General features: G+C 41.5%; 1 protein-coding gene across 4 annotated transcripts in view; it reads left to right on the plus strand.

The window, feature by feature from the left end:
• Positions 1-8,700, plus strand: part of CHN1 (chimerin 1) — a 105,569-nt gene extending 96,869 nt beyond the window's left edge. For 2 of the 4 annotated variants that reach the window (XM_067299028.1, XM_013960629.2), the window contains 5 exons: positions 1,303-1,476; positions 2,257-2,334; positions 3,510-3,647; positions 4,702-4,807; positions 7,765-8,700. In XM_067299028.1, coding sequence (XP_067155129.1) covers positions 1,303-1,476; positions 2,257-2,334; positions 3,510-3,647; positions 4,702-4,807; positions 7,765-7,936 — 668 coding nt within the window. In that variant the 3' untranslated portion in view covers positions 7,937-8,700. The remainder of the gene's footprint in view (positions 1-1,302; positions 1,477-2,256; positions 2,335-3,509; positions 3,648-4,701; positions 4,808-7,764) is intronic. The other 2 variants (XM_067299030.1, XM_067299029.1) reach the window with 2 other exon arrangements.
• Positions 8,701-16,104: the final 7,404 nt, after the last annotated feature.

The raw sequence follows: 16,104 nt of genomic DNA on the forward strand, positions 1-16,104 counted from the left end.
GTCAAGGCATTGATCCTCCAAGCTCCTCCATTCCTTGATTCTGTTGCTGTTGAAATTCATGGGATTACTTATGGCAATGAAGTTATGTAGAGAAATGTTTGCAGAACTGGAACCTCAGTGTATACAATATGCCTGTTAGACCGTGGCAAAAGTTGTGTTTGCACAGTGCCACGCTTCTTGCTGGTTGCTATTTTCTTGCAAACACCTGGGAGTCTCCACTGCAAAACATGAGCAATTTAAATGAAAATTAAGTCATTTGGGACTGCACTGGGTCCAAGCAATGCAGAAGGCTGGCTCATTGCACAAGGCCTACTGACTGATATCATAGATTGCAATGTTTGCTTAGCTTAAAAGGGACTGAATTGCTCTACCCATCTTTACTGTATAATTAGTGTTGTTTTCCTGTTTTTTTTTCCCCAAACCCTGATTATTATGTTTTGCATGGTTGTGGACAGAACAGACATTTTTCTGTAATCTGATTTCAATTAAATTTTACTTAAATTAAATCTCATTCTTAGTATATTTACAATAAAGTTGCAGATTTGTTTGTTTAAGTTTTGAACAACAAATATTCTCTAAGTCATTTTTAAGGTAAATAGAATTGTTTTAGTGACTGCCAACACTGTTTCCAAAGCCCTATGAAACTGCCTCAGAATTACAACTACTGTGACATAGTAAATTCCTTTGTCAACTGCTCAGTAGCAAAACGACAGGCAGTTCAGTGATCTCTGCCTCTATTTATCCCTCCAAGCTGGGGAATGGGCCATGTCACTAACAACGTTAAACATGGACCACCTCACCTGGCAAGACAGTAGAGTTTCCTGAAATGTTTAAGGTCTTAGCACTGTGTTGCCAATATACAGCGCAATGGGGTTGTACCTTCATCTGGCCCAAGCTTGCTGAAGAATGTGTCAATGCCACAGCCTAGCACTACATGAAAAGTGTAAATGCTAGGGGTGTCTGTAACATCTTGGGAAGAAAGTTTAGATCATCATAGAGACACATAAAATACTAGAGGGGAACATTACTGAGCATTAGATCCTGATTCAAAAAACCCTATGGAAAGTTTATCACTTTGTGTTAAATCTTCTAGGGATAAAAGAAATGTTTTGGAAAGAAAATCTATGGACAACTACTACATGCTACTTCAGGTCTGCCCCAGCCTCATGCGTTTGACCACTGCAAGGTCTGTACAGGAGCAGCAGTTGCAAGATGAGATCAGATCCTGGGAGCCGCGCATACTGACTTCATGACACATTTTCACCAAACAGTAGCCTAATCATCTTTTCATTTTTCTCTCAGATTGTGGTCTAAATGTGCACAAGCAGTGTTCCAAGATGGTCCCAAATGACTGCAAGCCAGACCTGAAGCATGTCAAAAAAGTGTACAGCTGTGACCTTACAACGCTAGTAAAAGCACACTTCACTAAGAGACCAATGGTAGTAGACATGTGCATTAGGGAAATTGAATCTAGAGGTAAGGCATAGTTAATGGGCTTTGGTTACTTTACTGATAATCTGTTTAGATTGATCTGGATCATCGGGGTTTCTGCTGAACATATGATGGCTCAAAACAAATTTGCACAAGCCATTTTATGACTGTCAGTTACCCTGCAGAGCTAATATCATACTTTGTATTATTTCATGGTTCATACCCATTTATAATTTTTACAAACTCTGTTAGAATTTGCTTAATATGACCCTAAGTAAAGCACAGAGCAAGCAGGGACATAAGTAATTTATGTTTTATAATGCTCAGCACCAAAGGAAATGTTTTGGACAATTATTGCCTTATAGTTCCATACCAGCACCTATCTTGCCAGTAATTTTATTTAAAAAATTAAGTTAAATGCATGCTAAATAATGATATGCTTCCTCCTGGTAGTTCCCCTAGCCCACATTGAATATTCTTTTCTAGAATTAGAATATTTGTTTTCATTCTGAAATAATGACTGAATATGGAATATGCTAATCTCAGTTATCTATTTTTTAAATAGGTTGTAATTGGTTTCATATGTTTCTTCAGCTCTGCAATCGTTTTGCATAAACATAATTTAGTGCTGATATAACAAGGCAGCTAAGGCAGGGGTCAGGGTTAAAAGGGCCAGGAAAGGTTTCATTCTGAAAGAAAAGCCTGATAAGGCTTTAAAAACCAGTCTGCTTTTTCTCCCTTAGAAGAACATGGCAAAGAAAGAATGGTTTGAAGGAAAATGTAAAATTGATACCAATTTTAATCTTGTTAAAATGTTCATTGCAGGTCTTAATTCTGAAGGACTATACAGAGTCTCAGGATTCAGTGATCTTATTGAAGATGTCAAAATGGCATTTGACAGAGGTAGATTCTTTACTGCACTTTATGTTGGTGTATTCTGTATACCCAATTTTTCTGCACGGCCCCCACCTGCCTCATGCTCCTCTGCGTCACCCTTCTGAAGGAGCCAGCTTGGTGGTCTAGAAGAAGGGGGAAGGAGAGTGCCCCCATCAGAGCAGTATGTGAACCCCACTGTGGCCTTTATTGTTAAAACCTGCTTTCCTTCCATCAGGATCTGTATTTCAGTAATGATGTTATACAGAGGAAAGAACAAAGCTTTCTCAATTATTGCCCTAGTTTACAAGTAAAACTACACCCAGGGGGGTGTGGGAAGGATAGGGCAATAGGTGAAGTGCCTGAAAAGGGTCGTGCAATTTAAATCCTGTCTTTCTGGATGAAAACTCCAAAATAGTAAGAGAAACATGAGAGTGCAAATGAAGTTTGAATTATTTGTAGTTACTGTGAGTATTTATGGTCAAAAAAAAAAGTCAGTGAGAGCAAACTCTTCTCCTCCCTGACAAAAGGCAGTGGGAGAAGCAAAGGCTTTCCAGCTGCAGTTCCCCCATCCCAGTAGAAATTAAGGCCAAAATCTGTGCTGGAAGCTATCCACCTTCCTTTGCTGCGGAGGACGGGACCTCTTCACAGAACATCTGCCCCCTCTGCAACACGAGCAGGGTGGGATGTGCTGCAGAAGCCAAGCTCTGGAGCTGTGTCCATTGTGGTCAGGAGTAGGTAGGAAGCTGAAGCTAAATGGTGAACACATGTTTTTCCTATAAAGTGAGAAGGCTATGTACTAAGTTGGTTTCCTTTCCTTTTTCTTTTTTTCCCAGACTCCCCTAATTTCTCATTCACTGCTGACAAATGTGTTGTTTGGCAATGTGATGTGTACAGAAATAGCTAAACTTCCACACGTTTCTCGAAGATAGATACTGTTAGAACAGGCAGGCAGTTTTTTTCCGCAGCATTTTTTGTAATCATTTGAAATGAAGGAAGGATAGGATTCTGTGTAAAAGGCTTGAGATCTTCATCCTGAAACAATGAAACCCACAACCAAAAAAATTACCTGTTTTGCATATAAAAGCCCAAATCTGTAGTTGTGCCCATTTTAATGCTTAAGCAACTTACAGTCTTTCATTTGAATGCTATTTTACATCTGTTTACATTTCCAATGCTTTAATGTTAGTGCCTTCTCCACACAGATGGGGAAAAAGCAGATATTTCTGTGAATATGTATGAAGATATCAATATTATCACTGGTGCACTTAAACTGTACTTCAGGGATTTGCCAATTCCACTTATCACGTATGACGCCTACCCAAAGTTTATAGAGTCTGCAAGTATGTATAAAGCATTTTCCTCCTGCTCTTCATCCTAGTCTCTTTCCTTTCCTTTTTGTGCATGACTTGCCTATGGATTTAATAGCTGTCCCATCAACTCTTCCCCTGCATGCCCTATTTAATGAGTATTGCAGGACTAAATATGCACTGCACATTCTGACATGACTCTGTGGCACTATATGATCACGGTCACATTTTTTTTCTGCTTCGTCATCAGGAACGCTTCCTTTTCATCACATTATAGAACGTACTGCTTTGCATGTGTTGCATGAATCCTTAGTACTTGATAGTGGTAATTAAAGTCTCTTTTTTTGTGTTGCCAGAAACAAGGTCATCTATGAAAGTGTTTAAAAATAAAATAAAAAGTGATTTGTTTCTAGAGGTAACCATTTTCAGTGTCCCGTTGGCTGTGTCTTTACATGCTGAGAAGCATTTACCATAAGGCCACCCTCAAGACTAACCCTGTAGACAGTCAGCCTCCAAGTGTGGCTGTAGGCCTAGCTGGAACGTTTCTCCCAAAAATCATATCAGCCTGAAGCATGCGCTGCAATTTAGCACACATCAGCCACACCTGGAAAGGTGCGAGGTAGCCATGGGTACAAAAGATGGGCTTCCTGCTGCTCTGGAGAAGGCTCTTTCCAAGTAGTATAGACACAGCTAAAGAAGTTGATGGCAAACTTCCCAGTACTTTCTGCTGTTCCAGGATTGCACCTGTAGATTATTTATGCAACACTAGCCTGGCCATCAATGACTACCAGGGGATTTATTTTTTATTTTATTTTTATTTTTAAGTAGGCTGCAGAGAATCTTTTGTTAGAGTTCAATTTGTAGTAGGGAGTTTTCTCTGTCAAAAACCCATCATGCTATTCCTGACCGTGCTTTAAGCACCTCTTTAGGTGGTTGAATTTTCCATACTGAGATTTGGATAGGTTCTGGCAATAAATAATCCAGTTCAGCTGCAAGGTCCTCATCTCCTCTACAGGCCACCGTTCTTGGCCTTCTGTGTCTGAATTTTGGCTGTATATGTGGTGACAATTAAACATCTGTGTTTCAGAAACCACCGATCCGGATGAACAGCTGGAAATTCTCCATGAGGCACTGAAACTACTGCCGCCTGCACACTGTGAAACTTTAAGGTATCTAATGGCGCATTTGAAGAGGTAGGTGGACTATTTGGAAAGAACTGAGCTGAACTTATTTTTAACAAAATTCACGTTAGGACCTCCAGACAAGTCTAGGCAAGACCCACAAAATTCTGCAAAGCAAATTCTGAGTTGCTTTTGGAGGCTGTGGAGGGAATGTTAGACTGCACAATAATAGATGTGTAGACACTGTTTTTTCTCCCACTTAGAGCACTCACAAATTACTTGAAGAACATAAGCCAAAACCCACAATTCTGAAGTAAAAAGTTGTCTGCCTAACAAATTTGCCCTATAAATATTTACAGTAAATAGGAATTGCCTTTAGTACTTCTAGGAGTAACAAATCATTACCTGAGCAAGGAACTAATAAAACTTAATTGCTACAGACTGATGTCTTTCCCTCTAAGCCTCTTCTACCCTGGTCATCTCTGACACCCTAAAAAAGATGTCTAGACTTGAGCTGATGCTGATTAGCCACAGTGTGTTAATTGGCCATTCAGTCACACCTGCTGTATGGTCTGCCAGCCATTCCTCATTAACTTGGATTCCCTTATTCCACCTGCCACTTCCTCAAAACCATAGGAAAATAACATCTGTCTGAGACTTCTCCTTCTCCCTTGGATATGGTTGAAATTGGTCAGTAGGCTCAAAAGTTGTTAGAGAGAGACTGACAGATGAATATTGAGCACAACTACACAAGTTCTATTTCTTTTAGGAAAGTAGGGTGAAAAATTGAATGAGGCTTGTTAGCATGTCCATTTTAGTTTCTCAAGTGATATAAGCCTATTGTCAATATATAAGAATCACTCCTTTTCTTTAGAAAAGGGCTTTATTTTAAGCTCTCTTTCTCTTTTTTTTTTCTTTTTCCTTTGTAGTTCTACAGTAGGAATATGTTGATTCTTTTGAGCACCTCAGGCAAAATTCAGCCACAGGGTTTCTGTCTGATTTGTTCATTTATTTCAGTGATGTTTCTAATTAATGTTTTAGAACAGACACAGGGATGAGAGACTCAGTGACAAAGTACTTAAAGGAGGGGGAGGGGAAAACACCCAAAGAAACTTACTGTTTGTGAAGTGCAAGTGAAGTTTGTTTTTTTTTGTTTGTTTGCTTTTTAAACTGTTGTTCAAGAGTTGCCATTGCTGACCCAATTAGCAAGTTGCTTTTGTACATCTTATTTCTGGTATAGGTGAATGATAAATTAGAAGGGTGACATAATTCACTGATTTTTAAACTTTATTTTAACACCCTTGCTAAAAAGAGCTGTAGTGCAGGATAAGCTGTTGTCTTGTTGCTGAACTCGGGTAATCAGACACTGCTCCCTTATCTGGAATAATTATAAACTAAAAAGCAGCAGTTCAGCTTGCTTTAAAATAAAAATTAAGGCAGAAAGAAAAAAGGGAGAAGAATCTTGATAAATTTGTCAAAGGTGTGGGGGGTTTTGTTTTTAATGTAACACAAGATACCACAGTGGTGCAAGGAGAAATAATCTAACTCTTGCAGTTACTGTCCCTGGATACTACATTGTTTCTGAGAATCCTTATGGGGATTTGTTTTTTTTGTAAAGCAATAGTGTGTATTGAAACTTTTGCATAATCCAAATTTGTTTCCTTGAGTGAGGCAATTCACCAGCATAAATCAAAGCAGAAGCGTAGGCTTTGAGACACGTTTGTATCCTCCATTCATTGCAGTAGACAGCAGTAATGGGCACAACCAACGTCGTGACACCCCAACCATGCTGTTTGTGCAAAGTCCCTCCATCTGCTCCCCCTGGGTGGTACTGCATGCTCTGTTGCCCATATGGTGACAAAGGAGCGCAGGACAGCATAAATTGCTGCATACTCACATAAGAAATACCATCTGTGACACTGGAGACTGTTGTGGTTGGGCAACAGTGACCCTCCTGGTATTTGTGGAGTGGACAATGTTTTTGCAATAGCCCCAGCAGAGGAGTTTCTGCTGTGGGTATGATTCTTGGTCAAGAGTTATATTTCTGCAGGTAGCCTGCAAACATGCCCCAAAACAGAGCCTCAGCCCACAGCTTTGAAAAGGTTGGATTTCGGCAGTGAAACAAAATGCTGCCTCCCTTGCTCCCCGATCTTTGCAGGTGGAAAACAGGTTCCAGGCTACCAGCAATGGAAGGCCACCGCAGGTGCTGGGCAGCTGCTAAGGACCATGGAAGAAGACAGGGTAGACGTAGGTCTGTCAGAGCACAGGTTTAATAACCTGCTCGGACTGCGTTGAAAATGAGGTTCCAGTGAGATCCTGATGGTTTCAAAGCTGCCCCAAAGTGATGATTTCTTGAGCTGCTTTAGTATATGCCACAAGATGTAATTTGTATTGAAGAGGAATCAGGGACATTCAGTCCAACTTATCATGGTTAGTTGGTAATGTGTAAAGCCATGATTCACATATGCTTCACCTGCATTGCAGTAGCATGCGTGCGAGAGAAATAGTTTTATCGTGCGGAGTCATGTAATCAAGGGAGTCTAAGCAGAATCCTGTGTATGCAGCAACAGTAGTATGTCTCTAGTGACCATGAAACTACTAATGTAGTAACAAACTTGCAGAGGATATTTAAGAGTACAGTCCGCTGTCCCATAGGTATAGCCTCTGAATGGTGTAGACTTAAAAGAGCAAAAGCAAAATTGTCCAAATTTGTCCAGATCAAATCATTGGCCCCCTTCCTTACCACAAATTACTCCTTCTGGAAGTAAACCTAATCTGTATGCATGGTATAAGGACAGAGACATCTGACTCACCATAAACCACTGCACAGTGGTTGCACTCACTAGTGTCTGGATGTTTCACAGAACACCTCAGTATATATCCTATTACAAAGGGCAGCCTCTCCTAGACTTTTGGGAAAGGCAAAAATTGGTTGCTAGTTCTTCCTTCCCTAGATTTTTCAAGCATACGCTGGCATTATTTGGCATGGAAGGAATCTTGCATTCAGTAAAACACTGTCTTTTTTGCAGAGTAACGCTTCATGAAAAGGAAAATCTCATGAGTGCAGAGAATCTGGGCATAGTTTTTGGACCAACTCTTATGAGGGCACCAGAACTGGATGCAATGGCTGCATTGAATGACATCCGTTATCAGAGACTTGTGGTGGAGATGCTTATAAAAAATGAAGACATTTTATTTTGAATATTTTGGGGGTTTTGTAATAAAAAGGAAGCAACAGTGTTCTATGGATGAAGGAATATTTTAAGTAATTTAATGGCTCTTGTAGCTGAATTCCGTATTTGCTAGAGCTTTTGATGTATTCAGGATAAAAATGAAGGAACTCTTTGTCGTTTCTGTAGTGCCATTCAGCTGATGTTGAAAAAAGTTAACACATACTTTCCAGTACTAGTAATCCTGGGTGTTTATCATGTTTAAAATATAAAACAAAAAAAACCTAAACCTATTGCATGATTGGCTCCCTGTTCTCCCTGTTCTGGTGAGAATCATTCCATGAAGGAAACAACTGAACTGGTGCAGCATCTTTGTTCTGGATAGTTTGTGATTGTAATTCAGCATGTTTCTCCGTGTAAACCTGTTGTGAATTTGCTTTTATGTTCTATGTAATTGGTTTCTGATACTAAAAAGAACGCCAGCTTATGTGAAATGGAGCATCTGGCAGTTCATTGACATTTCATATCATTCTCTGCCATTTTTTGGTCTGATTTCTTCCTGGGTTTCTTTTTTTTTTTTTTTGTTCTTTCATCATATAGTAATTTGTTTTTAACAGAAACAAAATGTGTACTTTAAATGTTATTTTAAGTAATTCTCCATGATGTTTATGGTGGTTGCAGTGAATCTGCAATGCTGAGCAGTGTTCCTTTATTATTATTGCTATTTCAATTGTAATTTTGTATTTTTCTGGCATGCATATATTAATTTATTAAATCTTGCTTTTAGAACTCTAACATTGTTATTTATTTTTACTTAATGAATGTCTTTCTAAAATACTGTTTGCTTCATTGTTTACATTAGTACTTTCTTAGTGCTGAACAACCTCTGTCTAAAAAGGAAAAGGTAATTTTACTGTTTCTTGACAAGACCATTCTAATCTAAGTACTTTGGAGCCTGACAACTTTGTTAAGGTTCTCATTAATTTCTCCTTATTTTATTTGAAAACTTTCTTCATTCTCCAGAATGCTTCTCTGGAATGCCTCAGAACTCTTAAATAAACCAAAAAAATACTGTCAGGGCATCCACTACTTCATAGACGATATATGCAGTTATAATTACTTATATACAAACTAGTATTGCAGTTTACCATTACACAATTGCAGATGCCCAGAGAAGATGAACACACCACTGAATTTCAAATGCAAATGTATCACAGACTTTATGCTTACATTGTTCAACACTGATCTGAGCACTTTTGCCTGCCTTGCAATCCTGTATCTTCCAAATGAAAGGAAAATGACCCAAAATAATAAATAATTTATTCATTCTCTCTGATAAAGCAACGCATACAAATCACTTATCAACCTTTCTGCAGCCTCTATGAGCTAGACATGCCATACAGTCACTGTATTTTCAGAAATGCTTCTTAGTGTGGCAGAAACAGTAGACATTGCTTTGTGGGTTCATATGGAGTGCTACACTGAGATGGTTTGCAGTCTTTACAAATGTGTCTACAATTTCTGACAAAAAATGGTATTATAACTGAATTTTGTTTGACATTATTAGAATCTTTTGTGCTGTATTCATCCTAGCTCTAAAAACCATCTCATCTTAGGGTTTCTGGCTCTACTACTGCAGCTGGGAATGGTAGACAAAGTTGCATTCCCTGTGACTGAATTATCTTTCCATTTTACCCACTCAGCTCTGATTCTTCATTGTCTTGTATATATGAAATATTAATATTGGATCAATTGCAAGGGGCACACTGATTCAATTCAAAACTTTCAAGGAATGTTTTGGAGCCTATTTATATTGATAAATAGTGGAACACTGGAAATGTCTAATCATCAAGGAAAGTGGACACCTATAAAACAAGAAAACAAGTGTGGAAACCTGTAACACAAGCTAGAATGGAGGAAGTGGGGTGAACTCTGTTGGAAGATTAGGTGTGAGAATGAAGCAACAGGTCCTGTAAAAATGGTGTAGCTGTAATAGGGGAACCGATGACTGGCATAAGGCCCAGCTTCAAGGTTTGTCAATAGAAGAAGGAAACAGGGAAAGGAGTGATTGAGTGTGGGGCACATAAGCAGGGACCTGCAGGGAAGAAAGCCTTAGGGAGATACCAGAAGATGCTGATAAGGAGAACATGGGACAGCACTGCGGAGGCGCGACAGCGGTCACGGAGATGTAAGCTCCCTTCATGTAAGGGAGGAGATTAGAGGCTTCACAAGGAATTCCTGAAAAACACAGGGAAATGGCAAGTGGCACAGCAGAGATGGAGGAAACATGGGTGCAGGGAGCCCTGATATATTCAGTGAACACAGTGAATGAGAGCACTGAAAAATCATGGTCCCTTGAAGAACTTGTGCTGCCTTTGCATTTGTGTATTGCATACAATAGGTACGGGCACAGTCACTAAAGCCAGGGATGGGGCATCTTTCTCTGTAAATGCAATGTTTCTACTTGACTTCCTTGCCAAGGAATGAGACTCCAGTGGGGTCTGAAGCCATTGGAAGTTGTGGTATGAAACCTGTGGGCCAAAAAGGGGAAGCAGCAACATCCCTTCGACTGGGCTCCTGTCCCCAACACCTGCCCTGAGGGAGAGCAGGTTGCTCAGGGAGCTAGGAGGTGTCACCATTCACCCCTCAGGGAGCCAACAGCAGTTGGAGGAGGAGGAGGAGGAGGGGCAGGGGGAGAGGAATTACCTGGCAATTACAACCAGCTGCTCTGCCTGCTCTGAGCAGTAAGGTGCTGCTCTGCATCCCACCCCTTCCTTACCTGCCCAGCCAGGGATGGGAGGTGAGTGGGGAAGGCTGCTCTACTGCAGTTGCCCTGGATGTGGGGAGTGAAGAAGCCCAGGAAGAAAATGAGTGAAGCTGGGTGTGTGCAAGCAGTAAGCATGTGGGGAGAGCTGCTGCCGGACTAGGAGGCTGGTGTGGGGGCTGATGGAGAGGCTGTGCTGGGAGAGGTTTGGAGGGATCTAAAGCATGATCCTTTTTCATCTTCTGCAGTACTAAAAATGACTTACTGCTATAACTCATGTATTAATTAGTGCACATTTATTACCTTATTTACCTCAGTGAGCTGATACAGCTGGAGAGCTGCCTCCCTAGTCCGAGAGCTATGGTCCATATGCTCCCAAGTCACATCTGCCTTGCACTCTCCAACAACCACATATGGTTTTGGCCACCCTGTTTCCAAGCCAGCTCCTAGGCACACTGCATTTCCTCATGCTGTCTCACCAGCGTGTGATGCATTTCCTCCCTTCTGTACTGCCTGGTGGCCTTATGTATCCTGAGTCCCTTCCAGGTTACCTTCCAATGCCTCTGTGGCTCTGTCTGGCCTTTTACAATGTCCTAACATGCTGCTCCCACAGTGCTCTGCCAAGTGCTCTGCTCTCAACTTCTTGGTGCAGCACCCTCCCACGGATGTGCTCCTACATCATCAGGGCTGTGATCAGTAGCTGCGTTTTTGTTTTTTGTTTTAAATAATGCTTACAGGATTTTGCATGCACGTTTGACTCACTTGTTACACTGCTGTGTTTACATGCTGTTAGAGATTGCGTTACTCGTTGCATGCTTGTCCTTGACACTTAACACCATTGCAGCCAGCCATGGCAAAAGCATCCTTTTGTCAAAGCACCTTTCAGTAGCACTTTGCAGCTGATATGACGGCACAGCCAGAAAAGGGGATGGCTTTGCATTAGCAGTTCTGGCTGCTGTGATGACACGTTGCATCCTTTGGCAGCCAGAATAAGTTTGAGCAGCACTTGGCCCACCTCAGGAGCAACAGTAAAAGGCATTCACTGCCCTGTATTCCTGTGTGAGCAAACCTGAATTGTTTAGTTGAAACCCTCTTTTAAAGTGTATAGCAGGAAACATGTAGTAAACTCATAAACAGAAGTAATTAGGATAATCACATTGTCTAACTGTATGAAATACCTACCCCCTCCATCTCAGTGCACCAGCAGATGGGTGCAGTTGATAGTAACGTCTGCTTGGCTCATGTTGCAGATGCTTCTGACTGCCCTTAGGAGCAACAATGGCCACTTATAGGTGCAAAACTGGATCAGGTCCAAAGTGAGTCAGAGAAAAAGCACCTAAAATAGCAAGCCTAGGGTCACTCTGGAGATGGTCAATATTTCCAATGTACGCAGGGCAAACAGGTTTGTTAGCTACTACTGAGTGCCTGCATCCTGCTGGAGATGCCTCTTCTCCGTAAGCACGATTTTAAATGGACAGTCTCTGTAGGCTGCGCTGCCAGGGCTGTCTCGCAGCATCACAGGTATGGTTAAATTTAGTTCAGTGCAACTTGTTCCACAGCCCATAGCAAAGTTTAATAAGTAACTTACGATCATGAAAGTTCCTGGTGGAAAGGAGAAAAGCTAAATGGGGACCCACTGCTGAGAGAAGAGCAGTCAGTTCACTGATCAGCTCTGAAAAACTGCTGAACAAACATAATTTTGCCTTAATGCTGATACACACCCTCCCCTGAGAGCAAGCTAAGGAACAGGTACTGCAGCCACTAGGCATGGGAGCTTGGAGGTCAGGTGGCTGAGTCTCTGCTATAATAAGCATACTTTATTTTCCCTGGATCACAAATTCTGATGAGATATGAAGGAAACTGCATGCCAAGTAGTGATGATAAAACTTCAAAATATGTTTAACACCAAATAATCTCAGGGTGATCATATTTGAATAATTAAGATGGTCTGAAAATGTCTAGTAACCATGCTGCTTGCCCTAACATGGACAAAAACTGCCCACTGCAGGATGTGCAGTGCTCTCTAGTGAAGCAGAGGGTATTTGATTTAATTTTTATCTGCTTCATTCTTTAGTTTAGAGTGTTTTGCCTATGTTGTAATAATAAAACTAAAATCACTCATTGAGGTGATAACTTAATAGTAAGTTTTGTCAGTGTGTTGTGTGCACACAGACTGGACCCTGACCTGCTTCTCACATCTTTGTACTATTTCATTTAGGAATCTGCATCTCAGATTCAAATACTCAGGTCGTGTTTTACGCTAGAGACAATGTACATGGGATGAAGGACCACAACAGCCAATTAAATACTTGCTTGGCTTTGAATTCCTGGAGTCCTGTATGAGGCGACTTTTCCTTGTAAATATCCTTGATTTGTGATTTTTACATTAAGAATCATGTACTCAAAGCCTCTGGTTCAATCTTGTTTTCATTTTAGTTATTATTCTAAAGAAATTTTGATCTTTACTGCTTGGTAACCATTAAAGCAAGTAGCACACAGATAAATGTTGTATTTACAGTAAATTTGATGCTGTTTTTCACGAACTGGGAAGCAATTACATCTATAAGCAATTACATGATTTGACTTACATGTATTAAGTTTTTTAATTAAAGTGCAGAAAGCTAGTATCTTTAATATTTGTATGAGCAAAATGAAAGTACAATAAATATCCTAGGTCTGTAAGAAGTAAATGTTATCGCTAAATTGATTTGTTTTCTAAACTAATTGATCTCTCACGATAAACAAGAGTTATTGGTAGTTTATGACTTAACCTCGTCGTTTCCCGGGCCCCAGGGCATCTGCCTGCAGCTCAATGCGTGGCGGTGCAGAGGCGCGGGCACCACCTCGCTGAGAGCATGTCAGTAAAAAGGCAGTTAGGTCACAGCCCGGGTCAGGAGGCGGGAGAGAAGGGAGCACACCAAGAAAAACTCAAGCAAGCTGCCTTCTGAAGCAAGACTCTGAACTTCTGCTTATGCCTCACAAAGCTGGTGGAAGTGGAACCCTGTTATGCAGGATTTTGCGCAATACCAAATTTGTCCGGTTTCCCACCGCCCACGCACAAGTGCACACACAAACACACACACTGGCAAAAGACAAAGTAACATCTCCTAAAGGTATATATGATATCTCCTCTCTGTTCTTGACCCGGTTTTTGCATGCTGATGACCATTCTGAAATGTTTTTATTATAGCTATAATTATATTGCAACAAGGAAAAAAAAATCATCTAGTGAACCTAGCAATCACGGATTTCTTTTTTAGTCATGCAAAATTACTGCTTAGCAACTGCACATCAGACCCAGAAAGCTTATGTAATGACAGAGAATGAGGGTTAGGCTCTAGGCTGAGGATTAAATGATTGCTGAGCAAACCGGGAGAGGCAAGAGTTCCTCACGCTCCGCTCACGTGCTCCCGGGGTGACGGAGCAGCGCGGCGGCAGGGACGGGCCCGAGCGCGGCACTGGAACGCTGGCCCCGGCGCCTGTTACCGGGAAGTTTTGCCGAAGGGCAGCGTCTTCCCTCTGCAGCACGGTGTTTGCTAGCGCTGCTGATGTGGTGTTCAATGAAACGTGACTATGCCATGCTTAAGCGCAGCCTGGAAGTGTATACGCATATCGAACGGTCTAATTCTTACTCAGCTCTTAGCAAACCCTTACTCTGCTTCCATGGCCACGGCAGGCACAGTCTGTGGCTGAACCGGGGGTGTTCATAGGGTTTTCTGCCTGCGGCCCTGCCCGAGCCCAGAGGAAACGAAGGAAATCGGTACGCCGGCGAGTGCCGAGCTGGCCGCGGCGTGCCCCGCTCCCGAGCTGCTCGGCCACTGCTCCCGCTCCCTCTCGCTGTGGGCAGAGAAGGTGGGAGCATGCGCTATTTGCAGCAATATTGACATCCCAGATCCAATTCGCTTCAGTTTGTAAAGAAAGTTAAAACTGAAATGAGGGTTTAATGGCTTCACTGCTCAGATACTACTAGCCAAGGCACAGCCTGCTTCTGATCATGGGAATTTCAGATTATACCCTCTTCCAAAGTCCTTATGTAGTCTGACTAGTTCTTAACACTGGCTTGTTTTTCCCTCTATGAGATCTGGGCTATGCTGCAGAGAGATATTTTCCTGTTGCCACCTTCTGTATAACCATTTAGACAGCAGGCTCATGAACAGCTCTAACTCCTATTGCCAATTTTGTGGTCAGAGGATTGCTTTTCTTCTTACTTGATTTCTCCCAAGAGTGACGTCAGTAAGCTGCTCAAGGAATTTGTTTAAGAGCTTTTAGTTAGATATCCTTCCTAGTTCTCATGTATGCGTTTTGTCTCAAGGACAAATGTAGCTCCTTGTGTTACTCAGGTCTCCACCACTATTCTGTCTCAGCGGATTGGAGCAAATGGTCTTTAGGCCTCCGGGATCCTTTGATTAATGTATTTCCTGAGGCAATTAGGAATTGTTTTGAAAAATACATTTGGCAGCCAACCAGGATTCATTTTCAAACATTGTGTTGGCTCTAATTTTTTTCACTTCCCTTGAATTCTCGAGTTTGAATTTTGAGCTTTTTCTCTTTACCTAATTTTTTTGATACCTTATTACTAAGTAACTGTGTCAGTAACACAAACAGGATTGTCCAAACAATTACAGTTGCTCATTTTGTAGATTAGATTAGTATTAATATGCTGGTGTCTCCTAAAGCTTACTTGAAAGATCCTTCATTGAAACTAGAAGAGTTTAGCACAGCCCAGCGTTGTTGCTCACTGCTTGTCTGCAGCACCTATTCTGCAGGGGGAAGGGGAGAGATTCCTTTGATTACTTTTGTCCATTTATCCTCTTTCATGTTCTCCAGCATCATGATTGTTTATACATATTGTTCATACTGTCTAGTTACTTGCATGATGTTTTTCCCGTAAACCACTGCAATTCCAATATTTTATTTTAATCCACTCAGAGTGCTGCTGAGTGGGTTAAACATCAATGTTTTGCATGAGCTACAACATAGCTCAGAAAAAAAGAGGTTCAAAGCCCAGCTCAGCACCGTTGTTAAAAGTCAGCACAGGCTAGTAATCAAATGTACCTGGAGGCGTCGTAGCCTCTGCAGCAGACTGTGCTGCCTAGATGGGTTGCAGTGCTGTGTCACTTGCAAATCTGTTCCTCCCGGATAACTGTGGACCTTTCCTCACACTACTTCCCGGCACACCCATGGATCTTGCCTTTCAGAGGAAAAGCAGAATTTTCAAATGTATTACAGTAAATACAGTGGATACATTGGTTTTCAATCCTGTAAAACTAGTCCGTGTGCAGCAATCTCAGTGCCATTTCCCTCCCTGCCCCCCTTCCTTTTTAACCACTGATTTTCAAACAGGGCGCAATGTGGTGTCGCTACGGCTCCCGTGTGCCTTGCACTGGAGGAAGAGCTGAGTCTGGCCACAGCTTAGTCAAAGTTCTTCCTGGATA

This window comes from Apteryx mantelli, chromosome 6 (assembly GCF_036417845.1).
Source record: "Apteryx mantelli isolate bAptMan1 chromosome 6, bAptMan1.hap1, whole genome shotgun sequence".
Classification (NCBI taxonomy): Eukaryota; Metazoa; Chordata; class Aves; order Apterygiformes; family Apterygidae; genus Apteryx; species Apteryx mantelli.